Here is a 14152-nt window from a genome sequence, read left to right on the forward strand (position 1 = left end):
TCTCCTCCCCCAGACTCTGGGGCAGGCGGTGAGGTGTAATCTGTGGAAAACAATCGAAATTCACTCCACATTCTCAACATCTCAACAGAATGGAACATAATCAATTTCAGGAGAACTCCTCAGAATAAGTAAAATGGAAAAGCTCTAGACAGAAAAAATAAAATCTGCAGAGAGCAAATCAAGTGGGTGTGAAAGAATAAAGAATAAATATCCACGGTTTCCACTTTCTGTTCTTCAGTTTTTTATTTAATAGGAGTGAATGTTTATATGCACAGACATTTATTCCATTTTCTACTTAGAGTGATTTGGGTCAAGGACCACTGTAAGGTGGACCGGGTCTTGAGGCTTCCCTTACTCTCCCCACAAACCCAAGAGAGTCCTCACCAAACTTCATCCCTAAATCTGGAGCCTGCTTTGTATGGAAGTGGTAGAAGTAGGGGAGCCCAGAGTGCCCCTACCAGGGTTCTAGAAGCATCCGGAAACTTCTTACACTTCCCGGTGCCTCGGGAGGGTCTTCACCCCCTCGTTCCAAAGTTAACTAACAAGGTGGCCCTGGGCCTTGGTCAAGGGGGAAGCCACATCTTTCCCAGGTTATAGGCCTGAGATGCAAAACAGGGAAAGGCGGGGGGCTAACCAGGAACCGAGTAAAGGTCAGGGCGCACGCTTCAAATTATGTGATTCGCTAGACCATGGGGCACGGGATGATTGTAATGATTCACCAAGTTGGTATGAAGAACCGAGGAGTGTCGTGGGAGAGAAAGCCAGCAGTGCTCACCATGTGGCATCGGGAAGGGGATCTGCTCCGCCCTGTGCGAAACACTTCCCGGGGGCCGCCGGCCGGGAGCACAGCTAAATCCCTAGCGCACCACGGAGGACTCGTCGCGGTACCTCCACCCGCCTTCCAGCCACGCTCGGCCCAGTGGCCACACACACGCCCTCGCCTCAACGGGCCGCCCGGTCCCGCCCCCAACCACACCGCGTGTCCGAAGGATTGAGCAGGATGCCTCTCTCAGCCGGGAAAGCCCTGCTCATCCTTAGAGCCCAGCTTATATACTGTGTCCACGACAGCCTTTTCCGGTAGTTCTCGGCCAAACCGTCCACTTCCTGCGTCTCCCTAAAGTTCTCTTTACACGTCTATCATTCACCCAGATCTGGTTCACAGCACCGTTAAAACAAGCTGATAGCATTTGCCTACCCCCCTGACAGGACTCTGAGGCTCTAACAGACATGTATTTTCATATCCTCGGTGCCTCATGGAGTAATACGCTACCATCTTTCTATTTAATTGAATCACTGATAAAGTTCATGCCTACCTGTGAAATGCTTTATGAATTTGCCTTTTAAGTTCAAATCTCTTGGGAATACTTCTGAAAAGAAAAAAAAAACTTTAGAATTTCTTGAATGCATTTCCATCATGAAAAAATATCCTTATAAACACTAATTCAGAAGGATATCTGCAGTCCCGTGTTCACTGCAGCATTATCTACAATAGGCAAGATACGGAAGCAACCTAAGTGCTTGTTCATTATTCACTGACGGATGAATGAACGTGGTCTATATGTATACAACAGACTAGGACTCAGCCATAAGGAAGAATGATACCCTGCCATTCGTGACAATATGGATGGACCTAGAGGGAATTACGTTAAGTGAAATAAATCAGACAGGAAAGACAAATACTAGATGATTTCACTTACACACGTGGAATCTAAAAAAACAAAACAAAACGAACAAACAAAACTAAGTTCACAGAATCAGAGAACAGAAGAGTTGTTGCCAGAGGGGAGGGGCATTGGGGAGGAAGCAGAATAGGTGATGAAGGAGGTCAAGAGGCACCAACCTCCGGTTATAAAATAAATAAGTCATGGGGGTGCGATGGACAGCATGAGGATATAGTCAGTAATATCGTAGAGCACATAAGAAAGTTGCCAAGAGTAAATCCTGCAAGTTAACTACGTACGGTGATGGACGGTAACCAGACTTCTCGTGGTGATCATTTTACAATGTATACAAATCTCAAATCACTGTGCTGTACACCTGAAACCAACGTAATGTTGCATGCCAATTTTGCCTCAAGAGAAAAGTTTTAATATCCTTACAAATAGACTATAATGGCAAGCACTAAACACATGAGCTTGTGGTTGTTCGTGTAGCTGATTCCAAGTCTGTATGTCCAGCCCTGACCAGGGTGACGGGGAGAGGTGAGGTAAGGATGCTCACCACCCTTTATAAATTTTGTCTAAGGGTGAGGAGAAGGCAAGGATTCTTAGGCAAGGGAGTGATACAATCAGGCTTCATTTTTAAAGATCATCAGGCCGGGTACAGAGGGGCGAGAATAGACGCAGAGACGAGATTAAAGGTTTACAGAGAAGTTACTGTGCCTCTATCGAACAGTGCTGGCCTGTGGAGGGGTTAGCAAATTGCCCTCCGGAGTCTTCCTGCCCCCACGCCTGTTTCTGTAAATAAAGTTGTATTGGACCACAGCCATGCTCATTATTTACGTGTGGCCTACGCCTGCTTTCGTGCTACGATGCAGCGGCAACACATTGTTGCAGAGATTGTAGGGCCCACCGAGCCCCAAATATTTTGAAAATGTTTGAAATAGAGCACCCTATTTGTATTCAAATAAAATGGTGACTCTCTGCAGAGAGGCAGCAGGGACAAGGATTCTGGGGGTGGGAGGGAAGAGAGATTTTTCAATGCATACTCTTTTCATTAACGTTAACATTTTTAAAAGTTAATTATTTTATTTATTATTTATTTATTTTTGGCTGCGTTGGTCTTTGTTGCTGCACGCAGGCTTTCTCTAGCTGTGGCGAGCAGGGGTTACTCTTCGTTGTGGTGCACGGGCTTCTCATTGCAGTGGCTTCTCTTGTTGCAGAGCATGGGCTCTAAAGCACAGGTTCAGTAGTTGTGGCATGGGGGCTCAGTAATTGTGGCTCGCGGGCTCAGTAGTTATGGCGCACGGGCTTTGTTGCTCTGAGGCATGTGGGATCTTCCCGGACCAGGGCTCAAACCCATGTCCCCTGCATTGGCAGGCAGATTCTTAACCACTGCGCCACCAGGGAAGTCCAACTTTAACTTTTTCCAATGTAAATCTGTTTTCATTTTTCAATAAGCAGCTAGTTAATTGAAAATGAATCTGTATTTAGGGATTAGATGCCCTGGTGCTAACATTTGATCAACAAAATATTAAATGAAGGAGTGAATATGAGAGAACTACCCCCAACAACAAAATTAGACAACTGAGCTCTGATGGAAAACAGTCTTAACAATCGGCTTCCATTATAGAAATGGGAGCCACATATGTAATTTAAAATTTTTAGTAGCCACATTTTAAAAAGTAAAAAAAAGTTGAAAAATTAAAATTAATTTAAATTAAATTTAAATTAAATTAATATTTTAATTAACCCATTATATCCAAAATATTATCCTTCCAATATGTAATCAATGTTTTTAAATTACTAGTAAGATAGTGTGCATTTCTTATACTAAGTTTTCAAAATCCAAGGTGTATTTTACACTCACAGCACACCTCAGTTTGGACCAGCCGCACTGCAAGTGTTCAGTACTCATAGGTACCCAGTGGCTACCATGCTGGATGGCACAAGAATAGAATGCAGGGTTCACCCCTCTGGTATCTAAGGACAACGGTATAGGAGATTACATGTACAGATGGATTAAAAATAAAAGGATCCCAGGACATCCCTGGTGGTGCAATGGTTAAGAATCCGCCTGCCTATGCAGGGACATGGGTTCGAGCCCTGGTCCGGGAAGATCCCACGTGCCGCGGAGCAAATAAGTCCGTGCACCACAACTACTGAGCCTGCGCTCTAGAGCCCGTGAGCCACAACTACTGAGACCGCGTGCTGCAACTACTGAAGCCTGCACGTCTAGAGCCCGTGCTCCGCAACAAGAGAAGCCACCGCAGTGAGAAGCCCACACACCGTAACGAAGAGTAGCCCCCCGCTCGAGGCAACTAGAGAAAGCCCGCGCGCAGCAACGAAGACCCAACTCAGCCATAAATAAATAAATAAATAGTTAAAATAAATAAATAAAAGGATCCCTAGGTAATGCTTGATGATTATCCTGGAACAACTTGAATAACCTATCATCTCATTCATCCAATTTATGAAAATTTCTAGTTTTCATTTAACCAAAACAGTTACCATCTGCCACCTTCAACAATTTTAAGTTTACAATAATATATTTTTAAAGGAACAGACTTGCATATTATGTATATAATGTTGGCAAGCTTATCTCTTGTACCTACTTCTTGTTAAAAATGAGCAGAGATCATGTGAAATAATAAAAAATCATAATACAGAACAACTAGAAAATAACAAAATGTTTAGTGTTTGCTTTTGCTTGCATATAACTTAATACCTTACCATAAAGTTAGTTTGCTCTGCCATGATCGATTCTTTACAAAGCCATGTTAGTGGATCCTTAGTACCTCTGGAAGTACTGAAGGGCATTACTTTATGCTTTAATCTAGCATTTTTCATGTACTTTTTTTTTTTTTTTCTCTTTTTTTTTTTTTCTTTATTTTATTTTTTCGGTACACGGGCCTCTCACTGCTGTGGCCTCTCCCGTTGCAGAACACAGGCTCTGAATGCACAGGCCCAGCGGCCATGGCTCACGGGCCCAGCCGCTCCGCGGCACGTGGGATCTTCCCAGACCGGGGCACGAACCCGCGTCCCCCGCATCGGCAGGCGGACTCTCAACCACTGCGCCACCAGGGAAGCCCTTTTCATGAACTTGAATTGAAATATTTGTTATATAGTTCCCTGAGTTATCATTTCCTTTAGTTAAGGAGCTGGCATGATTATTCTCTTTCTAAATATATAAAAACAATTCTACTTTCAAAAATAAGAACTAGATTTATTGCATCAGTGCTGAGAGAATCACTGAGGGAAAATATAAGTATTTGAAAAAAATTCATGTTTATTAATAACTCTGTTCCATCGGTCTTCTGGGAGCTTGTAAGAAATATAGAATTTCAGGCCCAGACCTAAAGAGTCACTTTCACAAGAACTCCTAGGAGATTTATTTGCACATTCATGTTTGAAAGCAGTAATCTAAATGTTCCAAACAAGATACAAAACTTCTTGAACATTCAACAGTGAATTACTTCATACTCAGTAAGTTATAACATTATTACTAATGTATTTGTAGTCTGTGATTATTAGAAGACAAGACACAGAATTCTTTCCAGTAAAATTATGTCACCATGGGGGGTTTTGTTGGTGGTGTTTGGAATTTTTATCACTTCTTTACTTTCGGGCACTACAGGATGCTCCAGGCTCATCCTGAATAATGTCCTGTCTCGGTGTTAGCATCAGTCATCTCTCCAAGGAGCCCTGGTTCCTCTTATAGATGGTATTAGAAACCAAAGTCTGGGAATTCCCTGGCAGTCCAGTGGTTAGGACTCGGCCCTTTTACTGCCGAGGGCCTGGGTTCAATCCCTGGTCGGGGAACTAAGATCCCACAAGCTGCGTCAAGGGCAAAAAAAGGAAACCAAAGTTTGGGTATCACGTGTGCTTGTTGCTACTGGGGTGTGGTTGTTTCCAGGCCCATGCAGTTGACGGAGCAAAGAAACATATGTGTGGTATGTATGGGCACCCTGCTTTTTAATATACCTAGTGTTTGAATTATTTAAAATTGTACCACGGGCTTCCCTGGTGGCGCAGTGGTTGAGAGTCCGCCTGCCGATGCAGGGGACGCGGGATCGTGCCCCGGTCCGGGAAGATCCCACGTGCCGCAGAGCGGCTGGGCCCGTGAGCCGTGGCCGCTGAGCCTGCGCGTCCGGAGCCTGTGCTCCGCAACGGGAGAGGCCACAGCAGTGAGAGGCCCGCGCACTGCAAAAAAAAAAAAAAAAAAAAAAAAAAATTGTACCACAATACTTGCTAAAATATATTTTTGGAATGTGCAGTATCTGTAATACTTCACTGATAATATTACAAAGAATTTTGGATTTAGATTTCTTTTTTCACACGGAAATAGCTGCAAAGACATCATGAAGGAAGAGAGCCTGGAAGGAGAGGTGAATTCTGACAGGCAGCGATGACAGAAGTACGTTCCAGGAGCTGTGGCAGACAGCGGCTCCTGCTACGGCATCTGTGAGGAGCAGGCCCCGCCCGTGCGACCCGCACCCTGTGAGAAGCACGGAAGGGAAGATGGGGCCGGTCACAGGGCACTTAAATGTCCTGCCTTCAAGAGAAGTTAGGGCTTTCTTGGGAAATCCAGAGAAGCCACTGCAGATCCGTGACTGGGGAGGAAACAGCCCGGCACTACTAAGAATACTCATCTGTACTGAAATTAACACAACATTGTAAATCAACTATAGTCCAATATAAAATTTTAAAAAAATTCTTAAAAGACACTTAAAGCACCTAATTTTCAGCACTTAGGATAAAATCAACCTAAGTACTATGTATTTTATTTTTTTAATTACAATTAAAATGATGTATTAATCTCAAAAAAAAGAATATTCATTTGCAATTGTTTGTAAAAACCTCTCCAAAATGGTCTTCCCATTCCTGCCTTAAGCCTCATGCGAGCAAGGTTTGACATGAAAAACAAACAAACAAACCTAAAAAAACCCAGCAACACAAATCTGATTCCATGGAGCCTGCAGCCGACTGTAAATGTTCAGTGACATCTCTTGAAAAGGCAAAGCTTTTTCTCATCAAAACTTTCTAAAAGTCTCCCTTATACTTCCATCTCCCGAATTTCACACCAATTCCGTCTCTGTCCCAAACTCCTCCAACCCCCCTCTCTAGCCCCACCACGGCCATTTCTCAGACATCTGCCTCTGTCTTCATTCCAGTGACGAGCACCCCAGGGCACCTTTTTTTTTTGCAGCGTTCTGGGGACGAGTCTTTGCTCCATTCTGCTGGTCTGATGGTCAGACCACAGTGGGGGGAAGGGATACAGGTGATGAGCGCACACACACTTCCCGCGCTTAGCCCCGTGAGGCAGCCCGGCAGGGGCACCACCCCGAGGTGGGGAGACAGTGTGACATCGTCCTGAGGCTTGAACCAGGGCGAGGGGCAGGACAATGAAGAGGAAGGAGCAGATTTTGTACAGACATCGGGAGTGGGGTTTGGTCATTAACCTGGGCTCCCTCAGCGCGAGTCAATAATGTTGGTTAACTTCGTATTCCCCGCCCATCAGGGCACGTCACGTGTGTGCTGAGCGGCTACATGAACTGATGGATGGGTGATGCGTGAACAAGGCATGGGGCGAGTAGGAAGGGGGGCCGGGGATGGTGAGCCCTGAGGGTGATGGGTACCTACCTCTTACATCTCCTCCTTCCCAGTGTGCCCCCCTCCAATTCTGACGGCATCCTCCCCGGTCACCCTCTCACCTGAGGCTTCCCCACTTACTGCTTCCCCTACGTGGACCGATCCCTGCGCCTCGAGCCTCACGGGAGTGTTTCGGGAAGCCGCTGACCTACAGAAAAGGGAGGCACCACAGCCGCGGGTGCAGCAAGGGTCTCAGAGCCCAGAGTGCATGCGGACGCCCGGGTGATGCTGTTTACTATGTCGCAGAAGCACGGGGTCAGAATTCCAGAGGTACCTGGCACGGACGACAGTCCTTAGCCTCCAGAGCCTGGGAGATGATTCCTCCTGCAGGAGCTGGGACCCCCGCCACACCCGAGTGTGCCTGTGAGGACCACCTGGATAGGGCCAACTCACGTCCTCGTTGGTCCCTGACCCATGTCCGAGGGTCCCCTTCACGTTCACGGACTCAGATACAGATGTAAAGAGTCACCCTTCCTCCTCGTGTCATCCAAAGACTACAGCACAAACAGCTGGAGAAACAACCGATGTGGAGCACAGATCACTCCCTGCCGGGCTGTGTTGTTTTTTTAGACTTTGGATTGTTGCCACTTACGTTTTAACTTTTAATAAAATATTCTTTCTCCCTAGAAACTCACTTCGGTAAGGCTTCAGCCTTTTACAGAGAAAAGATCTGTTAAACTTCAATGACACAGGTCTGAATTAACGCTACCGCAAATGTTCCTGTAGTTGAACTTTCTCCCACTCTTTTACTTTCCAAAGTGACATTCCATTCTGAGCTAAACATTGGGGCCAAGAACAGCTGCAAGTCCGAGGATGCGAAGGGTGTGGTGCCATCACTGCATCACTGCATCTCTTCGGCGGGCACCGTCCCTGCCCAGCTCCCCTCCGGGAAAGCCCTGCGCGTCCCCGCCACCCTGGAAAGCCCTGCCCAGCCCTGGACGAGGTCCTGGAGCTCAGAGCCCCGTCTCAGCTTCCTGGACCTTCTCCATCCCCTGCCTCCCCTTCAGCCCGTCTCCGGCCTCCTCTTTGGGTCCACCTGTGCGCCAGCCTCCCCGCCTCCCCACCCAGACCGTGCCCTCAGAGCGCAGACACCTCACTGCCTGCTCCCCTGGGTGGCCTTGGCCTCTGCATGGTGACCGGCACGCGGCAAGTACTGGGTGAAAATTGGTGCAGTGACTATGTATATATTTATATCATAACTATCATGAACGGAAAACGGTCCTAAGAAACCCCTCTCTGCTTTGTTCAAAGTGAAGTAAGAGGCGGGGAGATGGCAGCGAGGCTGCCGTGGGCTGCGACCTCTCAGCCAGCGGGGTGCCGGGGCGGGGGTGGCCCCCGGGGAGGGGCGCCTACTGCCGCCGGGCTGGGCGGCCAGCGCGTCCTCGCTCCGCAGGTGCGCGGCCTCCCTCCTCCTGCGCCGCCCCGGCCTTCCTGCCCTAAGCGCCCCGTCGGGCCGGCCGCTTCGCCCAGGCTTCCCACGTTTACTCCTCGTTCGGCCGCCGTCCTCGCCGCCTTGGGGTGCCTCAGGACCCCTCGTTCGGCTACTCTTCCTCCCTCTTCTCATCCCCACCACTCGCGGAGCAGCCAAGCAGCCAGGAACCTGGGCGCGCAGAGCTGACCCGGGAGCCGCGGCGGCGGGTGGAGCCTGCTCAGCTTCCCAGGCCCTGCGCCAGCTCCCGGGGGGCGCAGAGGGGCGGCCCGGCGCGACGCCACGGCCCTGGCCCAATCCCCAAGCCCGGACTGGCCCGGAAAGAGGCGCCGCCAGGTGCTAACCTGTCGGCCCCGCCTCGGCCGCTGGGACTGAACCGCGTGTCCTCGGGCTCCGGGCTTCCGAGGCCCGGCCTCTCGCGCGGGGAAGGGGCGCATCGAGCCGGTTCCTCCGCGACATGGGCTTCTGGATACTTACGCCTCAGCAGCTCGTTGCCTCTTTCCCCGGGGCCCGCCGTCGGCGGCGAGGGCTGCCGGCCTGTTCCCGCGGTGCGCGAGCCAGGCCGCCCCGAGCGCGCGCCTCTCCGGGCCGCACGCGTCCTCCCGCCCCGGGCTCGGCGCACGGGGCCGCTTACCTGAGCTGCGGGAGGCCGCGGGGAGGGACAGCCAGGGCTTCGGCTCGTCGCCCGCGACGCGCGCGCCCCTGCGGCCCCCGGGCCTCCCCTGGGCCCCGCGCGGCGACAGGACCAGCGCCAGCAAGAGCAGCGCGGGCAGCCGGGCGCTTGGCCTCGCCGGTCGCATGGGCGCGCGGGAGCGGCCGGAGGGAGCTCAGGCGGGTCCCGGGCGGAGGCGGCGGGTCCGCGCCCCGAAGACGGACGGCGGGCGACACCCGCGCGCCTCGGGGAGGGACGCAGGGCGAGGACACGGGCGGGGACGCGCGGCGGCCCCGGGGACCTGGGCGAGGTCCGCGCGGCCTCCCCGACGGGCCCGCCCCGGCTCTGCGGGTGTCCGGGCTCCCCGCGCACGGCCGGCTCTGCCCGCCGCCCCGTCCAGCCCACGGGGATCGAGAGAAGCAACTTGGCGGCCGGGACCGAGGCGAGCAGCGCGGGAGCGGCGCGCGGCGGCGGAGACGCAGCTGCTGGGAGGGAAGGTGCGGGTCCCCCGAGCTCGAGCCCCGCGCCCCGCCCCGCGCCCCGCCCCCAGCTCGGAGCTGCCGGCGGAAGGAGGATACGGAAAGGCCCGCGCGGCAGGGACTCCCCGCCAACGACCCGTCAGGGAAGAACTCCCTCAGACCACATCGTCTTAAGGCTGAAAGTCTGTCCTTCTACCAGCCGCGCTCTGTCTCCCCAGCCCAGTCGACCGCTTTTCTACTGTTTCTATCAGTTTGACTTTCAAAGCATATTCCATATGCAAGCGATACCGCAGGCGGTAGCTGTCCTGCCCGCGGCTATTTCGCGTTTAGCCCAACCTGCCTCCGCGTTCATCCAAGCTGTCGCAGAGGCCGCAGCGTCTCCTCCTTTCTCATGGCTGAGTAGTATATTCCAGTGTGTGTATGAGACGTCTTCTTTATCCATTCATCGGTTGTGGACCGACAGGAGGTTCCGGACCTTGGCTATTGTAAATAATGCTGTCACGAATACGGGAGTGCACAAATCTCTTTGAGACGCGGCTTCAGTTCCTTTGGCCATAAACCCAGAAGCGAGGCTGCGGGATCATAAGGTAGTTCTGTTTTCCACGGTGGCTGCACTAATTTTGAACCAACTGGGAACTGACAGTGCACAAGGATTCCTCTTTCTCTGCATGCTCACCAACGCTTAACTATTCCTTGTCTTTTGGGTCACAGCCGTACGAACAGGTGTGAGATGATATCTCACTGCCGTTTTGATTTGCATTTCCCAGATGGTTAGTGACATTGAGCATCTTTTCATGTATCTGTTGGCCATTTGTGTGCCTCCTTTGGGAAAATGTCTATTCAGTTCCCCTGCCCTTTTTTTCTTTTCTTTTTTTTTTTTTGTGGTATGCGGGCCTCTCACTGCTGTGGCCTCTCCCGTTGCGGAGCACAGGCTCCGGACGCATAGCCTCAGTGGCCATGGCTCACGGGCCCAGCCGCTCCGCGGCATGTGGGATCTTCCCGGACTGGGGCACAAACCCGTGTCCTCTGCATCGGCAGGCGGACTCTCAACTACTGCGCCACCAGGGAAGCCCTCCCCTGCCCATTTTTAAATCAGGTTGTTTAGGGGGTTTTTTGGTTTTGAATTGTGTGTGTTTTTAATATATTTTGGATATTAATCCCTTACCAGATATATAGTTTGCAAATATTTTCTCCCATTTAGTGTCTTGCCTTTTCAGTTTTTTGGATGGTTTCCTTTGCTGTGCAGAGCTTTTTTCTTTTTTTCTTTTTCTTTCTTTCTTTCCTTTCTTTTTTTCATTTTTACATCTTTATTGGAGCATAATTGCTTTACAATATTGTTAGTTTCTGCTGTATAACAAAGTGAATCAGCCATATGCATACACATGTCCCCATATCCCCTCCCTCTTCAGCATCCCTTCCCCCCTCCCTATTCCACCCCTCTAGGTGGTCACAAAGCACCGAGCTGATCTCCCTGTGCTACGCGGCTGCTTCTCACTAGCTATCTATTTTACGTTTGGTAGCGTATATATGTCCCTGCCACTCTCTCACTTCGTCCCAGCTTACCCTTCCCCCTCCCCGTGTCCTCAAGTCCATTCTCTACATCTGCGTCTTTATTCCTGTCTTGCCTCTAGGTTCATCAGAATCTTTTTTTTTTTTTTTTTTTTTTTACATTCCATATATATGTGTTAGCATACGGTATTTGTTTTTCTCTTTCCTTTTTTTTTTTTTACTTTTGCGGTACATGGGCCTCTCACTGCTGTGGCCTCTCCCTCTGCGGAGCACAGTCTCTGGACACGCAGGCCCAGCAGCCATGGCTCACGAGCCCAGCCGCTCCGCCGCACGTGGGATCTTCCCGGACCGGGGCACGAACCCGTGTCCCCCGCATCAGCAGGCAGGCTCTCAACCACTGCGCCACCAGGGAAGCCCCTGTTTTTCTCTTTCTGACTTACCTCACTCTGTATGACAGATTCTAGGTCCATCCACCTCACTACAAATAACTCCATTTCTTTTTATGGCTCAGTAATATTCCATTGTGTATATGTGCCACATCTTCTTTATCCATTCATCTGTTGATGGACACTTAGGTTGTTTCCATGTCCTGGCTATTGTAAATAGTGCTGCAATGAACATTGTGGTGCATGACTCTTTTTGAATTATGGTTTCCTCAGGGTGTATGCCCAGTAGTGGGATTGCTGGGTCGTATGGTAGTTCTATTTTTAGTTTTTTAAGGAACCTCCATACTGTTCTCCATGGTGGCTGTATCAATTTACATTCCCACCAGCAGTGCAAGAGGGTTCCCTTTTCTCCACACCCTCTCCAGCATTTATTGTTTGTAGATTTTTTGAGGATGGCCATTCTGACTCGTGTGAGGTGATACTTCATTGTAATTGTGATTTGCATTTCTCTAATGATTAGCGATGTTGAGCATCCTTTCATGTGTTTGTTGGCAATCTGTATATGTTCTTTGGAGAAATGTCTATTTAGGTCTTCTGCCCATTTTTGGATTGGGTCATTTGTTTTTTTGATATTGAGCTGCATGAGATGCTTATAAATTTTGGAGATTAATCCTTTGTCAGTTGCTTCACTTGCAAATATTTTCTCCCATTCTGAGGGTTGTCTTTTCGTCTTGTTTATGGTTTCTTTTGCTGAGCAAAGGCTTTTAAGTTTCATTAGGTCCCATTTGTTTATGTTTGTTTTTATTTCTATTTCTCTAGGAGGTGGGTCAAAAAGGATCTTGCTGTGATTTATGTCACAGAGTGGTCTGCCTATGTTTTCCTCTAAGAGTTTTATAGTGTCTGGCCTTATATTTAGGTCTTTAATCCATTTTGAGTTTACTTTTTGTGTATGGTGTTAGGGAGTGTTCTAATTTCATTCTTTTACATGTAGCTGTCCAGTTTTCCCAGCACCACTTATTGAAGAGACTGTCTTTTCTCCATTGTATATTCTTGCCTCCTCCATTGTATATTCATTGTATAAGGTGACCATATGTGCGTGGGTTTATCTCTGGGCTTTCTATCCTCTTCCATTGATCTATATTTCTGTTTTTGTGCCAGTACCATACTGTCTTGATTACTGTAGCTTTGTAGTAGAGTCTGAAGTCAAGGAGCCTGATTCCTCCAGCTCCGTTTTTCTTTCTCAAGATTGCTTCGGCTATTCATGGTCTTTTGTGTTTCCATACAAATTGTGAAATTTTTTTGCTCTAGTTCTGTGAAAAATGCCATTGGTAGGTTGGTAGGCATTGCATTGAATCTGTAGACTGCTTTGGGTAGTATAGTCATTTTCACAATGTTGATTCTTCCAACCAAGAACATGGTATATCTCTCCATCTGATTGTATCATCTTTAATTATTTCATCGGTGTCTTACAGTTTTCTTCATACAGGTCCTTTGTCTCCTTAGGTAGGATTATTCCTAGGTATTTTATTCTTTTTGTTGCAATGGTAAATGGGAGTGTTTCTTTAATTTCTCTTTCAGATTTTTCATCATTAGTGTATAGGAATGCAAGAGATTTCTGTGCATTAATTTTGTATCCTGCTACTTTACCAAATTCATTGATTAGCTCTAGTAGTTTTCTGGTAGCATCTATATATAGTATCACGTCATCTGCAAATAGTGACAGCTTTACTTCTTTTCTGATTTGTATTCCTTTTATTTCTTTTTCTTCTCTGATTGCTGTGGCTAAAATTTCCAAATCTATGTTGAATAATTGCGGTGAGAGTGGGCAACCTTGTCTTGTTCCTGATCTTAGTGGAAATGGTTTCAGTTTTTCACCATTGAGCACGATGTTGGCTGTGGGTTTGTCATATATGGCCTTTATTATGTTGAGGAAAGTTCCCAAAGTTCCCTCTATGCCTACTTTCTGGAGGGTTTTTATCATAAATCGGTGTTGAATTTTGTTGAAAGCTTTCTCTGTATCTATTGAGATGATCATATGGTTTTTCTCCTTCAATTTGTTAATATGGTGTATCACGTTGATTGATTTGCGTATATTGAAGAATCCTTGCATTCCTGGAAGAAACGCCACTTGATCATGGTGTATGATCCTTTTAATGTGCTGTTGGATTCTGTTTGCTAGTATTTTTTGAGGATTTTTGCATCTATGTTCATCAGTGATATTGGCCTGTAGGTTTCTTTTTTCGTGGCATCTTTGTCTGGTTTTGGTATCAGGGCGATGGTGGCCTCGTAGAATGAGTTGGGGAGTGTTCCTCCCTCTGCTATATTTTGGAAGAGTTTGAGAAGGATAGGTGTTAGCTCTTCTCTAAATGTTTGATAGAATTTGCCTG

The 14152-nt window shown here is 48.4% G+C and overlaps 1 protein-coding gene across 4 annotated transcripts in view; it reads right to left on the reverse strand.

Moving 5' to 3' along the window:
• ALKAL1 (ALK and LTK ligand 1) overlaps positions 1–9539 on the reverse strand; it is a 28828-nt gene extending 19289 nt beyond the window's left edge. For all 4 annotated transcript variants that reach the window (XR_010837578.1, XR_010837579.1, XR_010837580.1 and 1 more), the window contains exons 1-2: positions 9374–9539; positions 1314–1367 (exon numbers count right to left, since the gene is read on the reverse strand). Coding sequence is in view for 1 of the 4 variants with exons in the window: in XM_059043558.2 (XP_058899541.1) it covers positions 1314–1367; positions 9374–9539 (220 nt within the window). In the remaining 3 variants the exon portion in view is untranslated. The remainder of the gene's footprint in view (positions 1–1313; positions 1368–9373) is intronic.
• Positions 9540–14152: the final 4613 nt, after the last annotated feature.

This window comes from Kogia breviceps, chromosome 17 (assembly GCF_026419965.1).
Source record: "Kogia breviceps isolate mKogBre1 chromosome 17, mKogBre1 haplotype 1, whole genome shotgun sequence".
Taxonomy (NCBI): Eukaryota; Metazoa; Chordata; class Mammalia; order Artiodactyla; family Physeteridae; genus Kogia; species Kogia breviceps.